This window comes from Eleginops maclovinus, chromosome 9 (genome assembly GCF_036324505.1).
Source record: "Eleginops maclovinus isolate JMC-PN-2008 ecotype Puerto Natales chromosome 9, JC_Emac_rtc_rv5, whole genome shotgun sequence".
In the NCBI taxonomy this organism is placed as follows: Eukaryota; Metazoa; Chordata; class Actinopteri; order Perciformes; family Eleginopidae; genus Eleginops; species Eleginops maclovinus.
The window spans coordinates 7,313,997-7,326,226 of record NC_086357.1 but is presented as its reverse complement, the minus strand read 5'-3'; the positions used below and the strand labels follow the sequence as shown (position 1 = coordinate 7,326,226).

General features: G+C 38.9%; 1 protein-coding gene across 1 annotated transcript; it reads right to left on the bottom strand.

Annotated features, from left to right (window-relative positions):
* Positions 1 to 237: 237 nt before the first annotated feature.
* On the bottom strand, positions 238 to 11,411 carry trmt1l (tRNA methyltransferase 1-like). Its single transcript, XM_063892232.1, has 16 exons — positions 11,284 to 11,411; positions 10,503 to 10,610; positions 10,292 to 10,354; positions 9,662 to 9,775; positions 8,678 to 8,742; positions 7,836 to 7,992; positions 6,923 to 7,043; positions 6,741 to 6,820; positions 5,167 to 5,419; positions 4,401 to 4,613; positions 4,135 to 4,325; positions 3,120 to 3,186; positions 2,241 to 2,404; positions 2,098 to 2,163; positions 1,460 to 1,586; positions 238 to 852 (listed from the first exon to the last, which is right to left on the bottom strand). Exons 1-16 carry the CDS (start codon positions 11,342 to 11,344, stop codon positions 663 to 665), a joined length of 2,040 nt encoding a protein of 679 aa, XP_063748302.1. The 5' UTR covers positions 11,345 to 11,411; the 3' UTR covers positions 238 to 662.
* Between the last annotated feature and the right edge of the window lie 819 nt (positions 11,412 to 12,230).

The window sequence follows — 12,230 nt, the reverse complement described above, 5'->3', positions numbered from 1 at the left end:
AAAATGATACAATGTGATTTTCTGGATTTTGGTTTTAGATTCCTTCTCTCACAGTTGAAGAGTACCTATGATAAAAATTACAGACCTCTACATGCTTTGTAAGTGGGAAAACCTGCAAAATCCGCAGTGTATCAAATACTTGTTCTCCCCACTGTACATGTCAACTTGCCTTGCATTGCATAATGTTCTGTTTGGTAATTGCTGTGACTTAGATAACTATGAGAAAAGAGAAAAACCTTTATGCAAGAAAAATAAAACATTTATTAATTGATTTTATTGCTCAGACAAACAGGATCATTTTATTCGGCTCAATTAAGAATTACAATAAAAACCAGGCTTTGTTTTTGTTTTTTACACACAAGAAATAAAATAAGACCATTAACCAGCTAGAACAGAAAAATAACAACTTGAGGCTCATAGATTTTCATAAGAACTCTGAAAATAAATAGAGGAACAGCAGATCAATTAGGCTCATCTGTGCTGCAGGATAAGATAGGATCCACAGTTCAACATACAAAAATCTGTTTTTGGTTTGATCAAAGATATATTAAAGTAAAAGCATGTCCATGTAGTTTCAGTGCAGTCGAAGCTTTGTTTAGATTAAAAGAAACCAGACGAGCGGATTGATTTTGTTTCAAAGCGTGGGAGGCTTTGCGTGTCTCTCACATCGTCTTGTCCATGCTCACACTCGTCTGAGTGACGGTGGCGTTGGTGTACGTGGGGACGCTGTACTTGGTGAGGACAGATTTAAACTGTTCCAGCGTGGCGTCGGTTCGAACCCCTGTCGGGTCGAAGTGGGTCCGACTCACCCTGAAGCCGGCCTCCGTCAGGTACTGAAGGAACTTGTTCAACCTGTGAAGAGAAATATAGAGAAGAAATAATACACTTAAAGAAAATGTTCCAGCAGTTTTATGTCTATATTCAAATTTAAAGCGTCTGAAGTTGTGTTTTAGTATTTTTCTTTAATGTAAAAGAATAAATCTGATGTTGTTCTTTTCCTCAACCAATCCCAAGAGCAAACCAACATGGTGTGTTAATACTTCTGACTTTGTGTGGCTTTTAGCTCCAGGCCCATTGTTTTTTTACTCAAGGCTATATATATATAATATATATATATATGATTAATATAAACATATATAAACATGTAGTTTTTCATGTAGCCGTATAATAAACATTATATTCTTTGAAAACTCTCGCGGGCCACATAAAATGAGTTCGAGGGCCGGATTTGGCCCGCAGGCCTTGAGTTTGAGACGTATGCTGTAGTTCCTCGAGCAGGGAAACATGGTGGATGGATGACATTGTTTTAAGGACTATTTCCAGCAGTATATTAATCCTCATTTGGTGAGTATTTATATCAGTAGGATTCAGGATTTGTTAAAATAAAGAAAGGAAGAAAGGAATGTCAACCAGTGCAGCAGTGTGGTCCAACGATGTGCTGGGGTCAGCGGTAACTTACTTGGGCATGTTCATGCCTCGGATGCTGTGGCGGTGGATGCTGTAGTAGAAGGGTGGGTGATCCAGAGACGCCTCAGACTTCATCTTCTTCAACACATTCCCCGACTCCTCTCCTGTCTTCCTCTTCCCTGCAGAAAGACTGGAAATTAGATCTGAGAGGGAATCATGTCCAACTCTCCAAACTCATGCCATATCTCAAAGTGTAAAAAGCGACCAAATCCGTCAGAGTGAATTTGGGGTGAATATGAATGTAACGTTATGCACAAAACATTATTATTATTATTATTTGTGATGCTGCAACTATAGAGAACATGTTGGCCCCTTCTAGTGTCCCTGAAGTATTTGAACTAGCAGATACAGAATATTCAGTAAGAGAAGCTGTCATACAGTGTGTGAAATGGCTGGCAGTTAAAGGTAAAAAATAAATAGGTTTAAGAAGTCCTTCAAATTTCCCTGCAGAGCATCATCAATGCAAATTCGATGCAGTGGTTGCAGTTCAGCAACACTGCCCCCTACAGTTTTGTTTTCCTTTTTTTAACTATGTCTGATTCTGTGACATTAAAACAATCTAAAAAAGCAGTACAATTCCTTGTAGTTGTACACGTGCTGATATAAGTGATTCTGCTGTAACTGACTCACCGGACTGCTCAGCCTGACCCGACTCCTCTCCACTCTTCAAGGTCTTGATGACGACGCCGCACTCCACTGCAGAGAGGAAAATATCTTGTTAACACGTTGTTTTGTCATACACACATGTTGTGTTACAGGTGAGGATGTTTCACCTTGGTTGGTGAGAGCAGACGACCCGTGGACTAGAGACTTGAGGGTGGTGCAGTCCGACTCGCAGATGAGAGTCTTGACGAGCGGCTGGATGTCGTCCATGCTGTGCTTCACCGCCGCTGACAGCATCCTCCTCAGGAAGCCCCTGTTGAACAGAGGACCGGACCTGGACACAGACACACATGCATTAGCATTGAAAGGTTTGAAATAAAAAACAGTATAATACCACCAACTGTTTTATTCTGTTGAAGGACACTATTTCAACTCCGATTTTACATTTGTTTTTGCAGCCCACAAAACTGCACCTGAGAACTGATCTGTGTTTAACGGTGCAACTGGGCTCTAAATATGAAGTTTGTACAATTCGTTTTGGGCCCTATGCAGTTTACTCAGTGTTATATTGAATAGATTTAAACTGTGATTCATCAGTCTGTATATTTAGCTGATATTCCAACAGTTCTAACCATTTATAAATGCCTCATGTTGTCAATTCAGCAGTCTAGAATCATGACGGTACGCTCAATATTGAAGCAGGAAGTTGTTCCTACTTTAATATGCACAAGCTTCCAGATTATTTTACCTATGATGGCTCATTTCTTCTATTCTTATTGAACTGTTGCTAAAAGGTATGGTTGTCTCTTTCTGCCTTTACCATATCAGTCCGTTTAACCAATGTACAGAACAAATCTTTCAAGCATAACAACATCTAAAAACAGACTTGCTGCAATCTTGAAGCATGAAATATAATTGCTCTCAGACATTTGAGCAGTAGTGTATCTTATAAGCTGGTTTTCTGAAGTAGATGTCGTATTAAGGGGCCCATCACACAGCTCAGTGAGGTGTATATCGGTGCCTGACGCTGCTGTGTGACGGTGATTTACCATAACGGCCCCAGCTGCACTGCTGTCTTCCCGGGCAGACTTCCATGACAGTTACAGGGCAGCGTGTCTGGAAGAAACAGAAAAAAAGAACAGCATTTACTTTTTAGATCAAATGCATCCTGTACTCGTTGTCAGCGGGAAAAATAAGAATTTTATATAAACCACAGGATGAATATCACATCATATTGAGAACAACTGTTACATTTGGATCTCTTAATAAGCTTATCAGAAATATGACTGACGATTCATAGGCGATGAGGAAGCACAGATGGTTGTCGACTAAATGCTCACGGAAGATGTTTTTATACCCATAATGGCCGTTTCTAAAAGTTACTGAAAGAAGCCATATTATGCTTATTATACATACTGTTTTTTTGGATATAAATGGCTGCTTCATTGATGTAATAGTTGCATGTTACTGCTGTAGGTGCTTCTTTTAACACCTTTATCCATTGTTGTGTAGTTTGATATACAGCAAGTCATCGTACTCTATAAGATCATCATGTGTTTATCGCTTTGACGCCTTGCTGTGAGACCCACAAATCTCTATAAAGTCAAGATCATCATGTTTTTCCAGCTCATCCAAAATGGTTATTAAATATTTAGCTTTCCTCTAGACACATAAAGAACACTTTATCAGTCAGTTAATAAAAAAACATTTAAATCAAAGTTATGGAGTTACAAGGTTTTAACTGGACAGGAAGTGGACGAAAAACTGTAAGGTAATGAAAGAAAAAGTAGAATATTTCCCTCTGAGATGTTATGTCGTTGACGTATAAAGTATAGGAAAATATGGAAATACTATTTTTCTTCTACTATTTTAATTTAAGTACAGACAATTTATGAGTCCGACAAACAAAGTAGAAGTGGAAGGGCAGAAAGGATAGCTTATACAGAAAATAGCTCTCCAATTAGTTAGTACTATAGTAAAGTAAAAGTACCTCAAAAGTGAAATATGCATAGTTACATTCCATCAGTTGCATAAGGTGTATACTAGACAAATAAAACTACTCACCATCCACCATGTTTCCCTGCTTGAGGAAGACTCTCTCCTCACACCACTGACAGTGGACCAGTTTGCGTAACTTCTTTGTCGACTCGTCGGCCTGCGTGGGGCCTCGGAGGACTCGCACCACCACCAGGACGAAATGCTCCAGCGCCACAGCCAGAAGCACCTCGATGCCTTTGTTGCAGCGAGCCGCCGCTCTGCAAAACACAGCAAGAGTTCAGGATTCCATTTTTCTGCCACATCAGGACAGAAATCAGGGTGTGAAATCATACCTGGCCACAGTGTCCACGACCATGCGTGCAGCCAGCTCCTTGTAGTACTCAGTGCGTATGATGTGGCAGCCGTAGTGCCGCAGGGTGACGTTGGGACTCTTGGAGTACAGGGAGGAGGTGTCAGTGGACGTCACAGAGATGATGCCCAGGTTCCGGATGTTCCTGAAGGCAGCGTCCAGGTAGTTCACTGCAGTGCCGAACGGATCCAAGTGACTGAAATATTCAAAAGATTCAATAAATAACTAACCCTAAGTATTAAAGGGACCCTATTGTGCTCATTTTAAGGTTTCATATTTGTAATTTGTGCCTCTACTGTGACATGTCTCCATGCTTTAATGTTCAAAAAGCTCTTTATGTTTCTCATACTGCCTGTGCTGCAGTATGAGAAACATAAAGAGCTTTTGAACATTAAAGCATGGAGACATGTCACAGTAGAGGCACAAATTACAAATATGAACCTGAAAATGAGCACAATAGGACCCCTTTAATAGTTTCTGGACAACTATGGCACTCTATGGCACAGATGAAGAAGGATACACACACAATACTTGAAATTTGACTAATATGACAAAAAAAAGGAAGGAAGATTCCTTCCAGTAAGTAACCTTTTTTCTTTTTACAAATATTGTGTGATAAGTTAGCATTTAGTCTGTAACACGTATTCACCGTTTCACCCCCAAACGTGTCAGATATTAGTAGTAAAAGACAATAAATCTAACCAATAAGCTGAACTAATTAATACCTTGATAAAGATCTTCCTACTTACATGTAGTCGAAGGGCCACAGGTGCATGGTGACGTTGGCGTCCATCTTGACGACCTCCACCGTAGCGATGGGTGCTCCCTCGACTTCACTGCTTGCCACCTCGGGCCCCCGGGGGCCTCGCGAGCCTCCATCCACCCGTATGTTGTTGAGCTCGCAGTTCTCTTTGATCATTTTGACGCAGGTGTCGCTGATATCTGTGATGGTCACTTTGACGGCGCTGCGGAGGTGCTTCGCCCACTGCAGGCCCATTATTCCTGAGGACAGGAAGATTTCAAGGCAAGGCTTAATGTTGAAGTAGACTTTCCTGTCTTTCCTTTTTCAAATGGATACAGTGTTTCCCACAGATCTGAAATATACTTGGGGGGGGGTGCAGATGACCGGGCACGGGGGGGGGGACCTTACTCTTTTTCTCTTAAGGTCTCCTTTTCTGTTTTGTCACTTGATAGCAGACCCTACACATGATAGCAGAGCGAACAGGTACAGGAGGCGTAGAGTGAGGAGATCATTATCCACTAGTTAATCGATCGCAGATAGCGTCGTGCTCGCGGACGGATAAAAACAAATATATAAATATACTTTGGCGGCTGTGTGGGAAACCCTGGGATATATTTTAGATAGTTGATAATCAATCTTCACTGAAAAGACATTTGTTTTACAATGTATTTTAGTAGAAGATTCACGATTTGACTGTCTTTAAACCATAGTTATAATAAACCATTACTTTCATTATTAGTTCATCTTAGTTAATCGTTAATAGTTAATCAATTACTCCAACCTTGACATTTAAAGGACTTTTCTGTTTTTTCTCCATTTGATGTGTAAGGTGGAGTGGAAAGATGAGGGTAATGTGTGTCTTTGTTTGCTGCTTCAGCATTTTGTCTATTTTCCTTCTGGCAAAGTAAAAAATAAAACGTATCTTTATATATTTTTGTAAAACCTATCCGATCCAACCTACTATTTTAAAAACAAAGATAGTACTTTGAAATCCTAAAAGACAAGAAAACTAGGAAATATTGTCATTTAAGATGGAATGTTGTAAAAAATGATAATAAAATGATCATCCCGGCTAGAAATGATACCTATTATAGTCAGGAAATGAAATGAACTCAAATCAGTTGCAAGACTTGCTTTTGGTAAATAAATCATTTGAGCTAAATGACTACACTTATGTATTTTATTGTAACACCACAGGTTTAAATAACGTGGGAAAACTCTGACCTTAAATGCCAATTTGTATAAATGGCAAATCATTTATAAATGTATGCTTTTTTTTATTATTTGATGCTCTTTGGCTGTTTTATATAGATAAGCAGCCATCATTTTGTTATAACTAATAACTCCAAAATAAAGATTTGCTAAAAAAGTGCAAAAAAAGATATGAAATACAGATAAGAGAAAGTAAAAGAAAAATAAATAGGGGTATATAACAAAAAATAATATACAAAATATTAACAATACAAGATTTGCATTTGGAGTTCTAAAGTCCTAGGTTAAGCAACAATGGAGAGATTAATGACGCCAAACTCAGTAAGATATTAGCGTGATATAGAAAAATACAAGTCACTTAAATCTCACCTGTGGCTCCAAAAGCATCCAGACACTCGATCGGGCTCCTCTCCTCGGCCAGCACCGCCAGGGAGCAAAACACCAGCTGCCTGAAACACACACAAATTCCACTTTAATACATGTTTGTTTTTATGACATAAATCTGCATAATAATATATTTCTGTGAGAACTGGTCTTGTTTTCGGGCTGACCTGTTGGTCTTCATCTTGCGGTTGAAGTAGGTGTCACTCTTCTGCGGGGTGGTGTGGTTCGGGAGGAGCTGGACGTTGGTCCCAAGTTCTTTCATGATCTCATACGGCTGACCGGACGGAGCTGCAGAGACATTTAACATATTAAAACACAGAAAGATCAGCAAGATTCTGGAATGTTTTGACTTTGAAGTAAGAGGTGGAACCGGTTTGGAATTAAGAGCTTTTTAATAAGGAGCAACTTCTGGACAAAAATCATGTCTTCAACACAACGAGACCGTGTTAGTGTTGTTTTTATTATTCCTTAACTCAGATCGTAGGCCTCTTCACATTTCTTGTTGTTGTCAAAGAGTATATTTGAGTAAATGTATCCTATTCATTGATTTACTTTCTCAATGTTCTAAGAAAATGTGATGCTTGCCATGAACAAAATGTATTTGAGCGTAATTTGCAAATCAAGATAAAATCCATTCCTCAAACAGTCCAATTGTAGGTTGAAGAGATAAACGTTTGACTAAAACTCAGAATAAAAGCTCCTTTAGCCAGGGGGAGCTGCTGAGTTTCACGTTTACATAGAAGTAGTCTGAGGTCAACTTTTCATTTAAATATATACATTATAGTCATTTTAAATGTACAGATTCAGAAGTTGTATTTGACTTATGGTTGGAAAATAACATTTGCAATTAAAAACCCTAACACAATTTCACTTATATTGATTTGGTTTCATCCAGCTGCCATCATCAACAACAACTTATAATCAGTTTGGCTTTATTAGAATCTGTAATACATTATTAGAATCAAACCTGGGATTTTGAAATTAAACTGTACCATCTAATGTTTTTTAGGGTTTGTTTTGATATATCCTGTTTAAGTCTAGTGAGCCATGTTGTGTGGGGATGGTGTCAGTGTTTATTACCCGGCTCCTCATACTGCACGTCTGAGCTCCCTGAGTAGCTTGCCTCAGTCTCTCCTTTGTTGACATGTCGCTTCAGGTGGCTGATCATGTCCGTCTTACGGGCGATGGTGACAGAACAAACCACACAGTGGTAGTGAGCCACGTGCCTCCCAGAGGCCTGGACAGAAAATATCAGGATAAAAATTTAATTTAGGGGTGAAAGAAGTAAAGAAATGCAGCACTTTCACAATAATGTCATATGACATGATTAGGGGAAATGAATTTAGTATTGACCTTTTAAGAAATTGGACCATTTTATTTTGGAAGTGTTTAACAGGGCCCTATTATGCTTATCTTTTCAGGTTCATATTTGTATTCTGTGCCTCTCCTGTGACATGTCTCCATGCTTTAATGTTCAAAAAGATTTTTATTTTTCTCATACTGCCTGTGCTGCAGCACCTCTTTTCACCCTCTGTCTGTATCACGTACAATGTGTTGGAGCGATAGCCAATGGAAGCGCAAGTGTTACATAGTGATGTCATTATGTTACAGAAGAAAGCATAAAGGGGCCACATAGGGCCACTTTAAGAAATGACAGAATGCAGAGACAGTCAATTGTTGTCTATTTTTCCTCAATCATGAAAAACAGCTTTCATGATTAAAAGGCACAATATTTGAAAGAATATATCCAAGGAGTTTTACAGTAAGGATTTATTTCCACATGTTGAAGAAAATAGGTTTGTGAAATGTAGAAAGGGATCATCAGTCCTGTGGAGCTGCAGCTCGAGGCTACAGTGTTTGCTCTTTTTGTTCCCAGCTGAAGGGAACTGATCTGCAAACAGTGTGTGTGTCTGATGTCTCACCTGATCTCCGCTGAGGCTGGGCTTCAGGTTTCTGCAGGGCAGGTGGCAGATGCACATCCTCTGGCCTGTTAGAGGTCAGCAAGAAATTCTTTGGATGTCACTTTCACAACCATTTCTTTATCATTACAGGTCAGGAAACCATTATTGTTCAGCTTTGCACACTTTTTCAGACCTGCATGTCTGCAATGGATGGCCAAAAATACGTGCAGTCTCTTGTTGTTGTTTCTTGGATTTGTTCCATTTGTTTAAATGCCTCAAATATGTTCCTAAAACGGCTTATTTTGTCAGAACAACAGACAAAATATTTTTGGGACGCGTAGCAAATAAGTAAAATACAAAATAACACATAAAAAGAACAGTAAACATATGTCTCTTAATTTACTTATTATTATAAACCAGATAAATAACCAAAATAAGTAGGCATTACACAACCGAATACATTTCACATATTTGATAAATCACTTAAATTATGATGAAATGTTCATTATTTAAACACTAATTTTCACGGACTGTGTTGGCTGGATGTGGTTGTAGCTAGTTCTTGATGGCTGTTGAAGCACATTTTTTGTATACGCCAAATGGAGGTACAACTCTTCCGTTCTAGTTTGTGAAGTCATTGGGCCCATTATTTTTTCCCCATTGACTTAAATTGGGAAAGAGACATTGTAAATCAGTATATACTTTTTTTTAAAAGCTCAGTAATCTACCTAGTGCGAACACGTTTATAGGTCTCATTTAAATCATTAGGATCTAAAAGGTACATTGGCTAAAAGCCGACTCAAGAGTTATTTTCCCTCTCCATTCATTTGACTGATGCGACAGTGGGAGATCGGAGGCGGAACCTGGTCGCTCAGTTTAGCTCTCATAGGAATGAACTTAGCCTATGGCAAAAGGGTTCTTCCAACTTCCTGTTTCAGCATGGCACAAAGTTTCAGTTTGTTGTAGGGGATCATCATTGTGTGACCTTCTGTTTCATGTTCTTACCTTCAAACTCCACATAGACTTTCCAGTGGAGGTTCTGCAGGTGTCTGCGGAGCTTGTGGCTGTAGCAGGCTTTAAACTTCTCCTCAGGACACAGAGGGCACGACTTACGTCCCGCTGGTGAGTGAGAATACAAACTCAAAAACCAAGGCAGTAAATAACAGTTATTTACATTTTTGATTATCCTCTAGATTATTTATCTTAATTATAGTCTCTTCAAATGTAAAAAGCGTTATTTTAACAGAAAACTTCTGAAATATCCTGCTTATCCAACCAACATTCCAAACTCAGAAATGCTTAAATTGGTCATGTAAAATATTTGATTATTAAAATATGGTCCTTTTTGTTCTCTTGCTCGACTCACTGATTAAGCGACTTCAATTTGCAGCTCTAACGGCCAACATGTCATCCTGGTGGCACTCACCTGTATTAATGAGGCAGTCCAGCAGCAATCTAACAGCACCATAAATAAAATGTATTCACAAAAATAACAAAACAAAAAAATTCCCCCAATATTTAAGGATGCTGACTTTATAAAATATAACATTTAGTCATCCGCAGCTTTGAAATGTACGTTTGGTACAGCCCAAAATAAGGGATGCATTATGAAGACTTATGTAAAACTGAACTCACCACCATTGAGGTCGACCAGCACCTCGAGTCCCTCCAGTTTAGTCTGGATGGAGATGTGCCTCTCTGTGAAGTCAGGGAAAAAACATTATGTGAGAACAAAATCTATGTGTAAAGTTTCAGTTCATATCAGTAATGTTTCCTCCCTAAGGTCAATGAAAACAGATGAAGCCATCTAACCCATCCACACATAAAACAGCATTTATTAAATCACCTGAAGTTGTAGTCGAGGGTTTGGCGTCACTGTCTCCAGCGGTTTCAGTCTTATCTGCCTTATCTGAAGCTTTGTCCCCAGCTGACGGTACATCTCCAAGATCTGCACCTTCACAGACAAAACGAAAGGGAAACTAAGGATTTATGAAGCATTTTGTTCACTTTGAGCCCCAGCTGCAGTTTGTCAGCTACACAGCTACTGAAACCAGTTCACAAAAAAAGATGTTAAGTTGTTTGTTCATATTTGTGAATATATACTCCACAACATAGACTATACTTCCCTGCTCTTCTCTACATACTGCATCACACTTTCTAAGTCCTTCCATTTTATCACGCGAGTTGTTTGTTGTTGTTGTTTTCTTGTGAAACTAAAACCAGAGTCTCCGTTGGCATTTAACCGTTAAAAAACGGACAGTCGATGTCCAAACTGAGCGGCCCTGTAGTGCAGCTCCGTGAAGAGACCGTGTCAACCAAACCTGTGGTGTACAACCTAAATCCAACACTTACATAAAGCATCTGCGAAGTGATACACTACTGTAGATAAATGCTGACCACAACGATTAAGCTAGTGTAAACTCCTGCGTCTTCGTTGCTGTTATTGTTGACTATTTAGGTCCCATGGCGGAGCTCCGTGGTGAGGCCCTCGTTTAGTTAAGCAGTTACAAACTGAAATTGTCTATGAATTCACTGCACAGTGCTGATAGCGACTACTTTGCAATATATTTTACAATGATATGTCCCAAATTTGGAGTTTATACGACAAATGTGGCAAATTAACTTACATTTGATATCGACGTCCTCCTGGTGTAGCTGAGCAGCGTCTGCCTCTTTGAGCTCCGCCATTGCTATAACCACAGCAATACGCAGGAAATGTTCTGTCGTACGTGCTTAACGTAAACTGCGCAGTTTGAAAACGTAAATTGCTTTTTTTACACAGTTACAAGGTTACCTTATTTGTCATTTTACAAAACAGGTATATTTAAATAAGAAACAAAAAACATTCCAAATATAAGCATCTTGGTGATCTGCAACACCGGATAATATATTGTTATTATATTTTTTTATAAATATTTTTCAACAGATCAATTTTGGGCTTTTTTAGCAGCTGTCAGTTTTACATATCACTTTAGGAGGGTAAACACATTTATAGTTAAAAGTTATGTGATGATCTCTTTAACAGTCAGTCGTACCTCAGCGAGCACAATGAGCTCAAGACCTGCGAAATGTATTTACCCTACAACACCAGTAGATGGTAGCAGAGCTTCATGATGTCTACAGATCACTGCTTCACCTCTCGCAACCTTTAATTTGAGTCATCTAGAATCAGTTTCCATCCCACCTATGACATTTCTAATAATCCATGCCCAAAATGCTATAAATACTTGTCCTTAAACCAAATGAAAATTAAGTTGTTGGATTGTACTGCAAGAAATGCCACTCTGCAATTACTTGAAATATTTTTAACAGGGTTTCAAATCAATGCTAATGTTAGCTTTCAGCTCAGAAGGGAATGCCAGCAGCACAATGTAATGCTACTTCCAAGGCATACACTGACTTAGATATTTAACTAAAGAAAAATAACTTTGAAATGAATTTGTTTTATTCTGATAATATGAGTAACAGGGTTGAGTGCCAGACTCTTTTTAGACTGAAAGAATGAGGAAAACGTGTTTCTCTTCCTCTGCCAAGCTTAATAGGTTTTGGTCAGAGGGGGATTCCACTTTCAGTG

Coding starts and splice junctions, on each gene's coding strand:
- trmt1l (XM_063892232.1), bottom strand. CDS start 11,344: ATGGCGGAGCTCAAAGAGGCAGACGCTGCTCAGCTACACCAGGAGGAC. Junction 4,614..5,166: donor CTGTGGCCCTTCGACTACAT/GTAAGTAGGAAG, acceptor TGAATATTTCAG/TCACTTGGATCCGTTCGGCA. Junction 2,164..2,240: donor GTCTGCTCTCACCAACCAAG/GTGAAACATCCT, acceptor TCCTCTCTGCAG/TGGAGTGCGGCGTCGTCATC.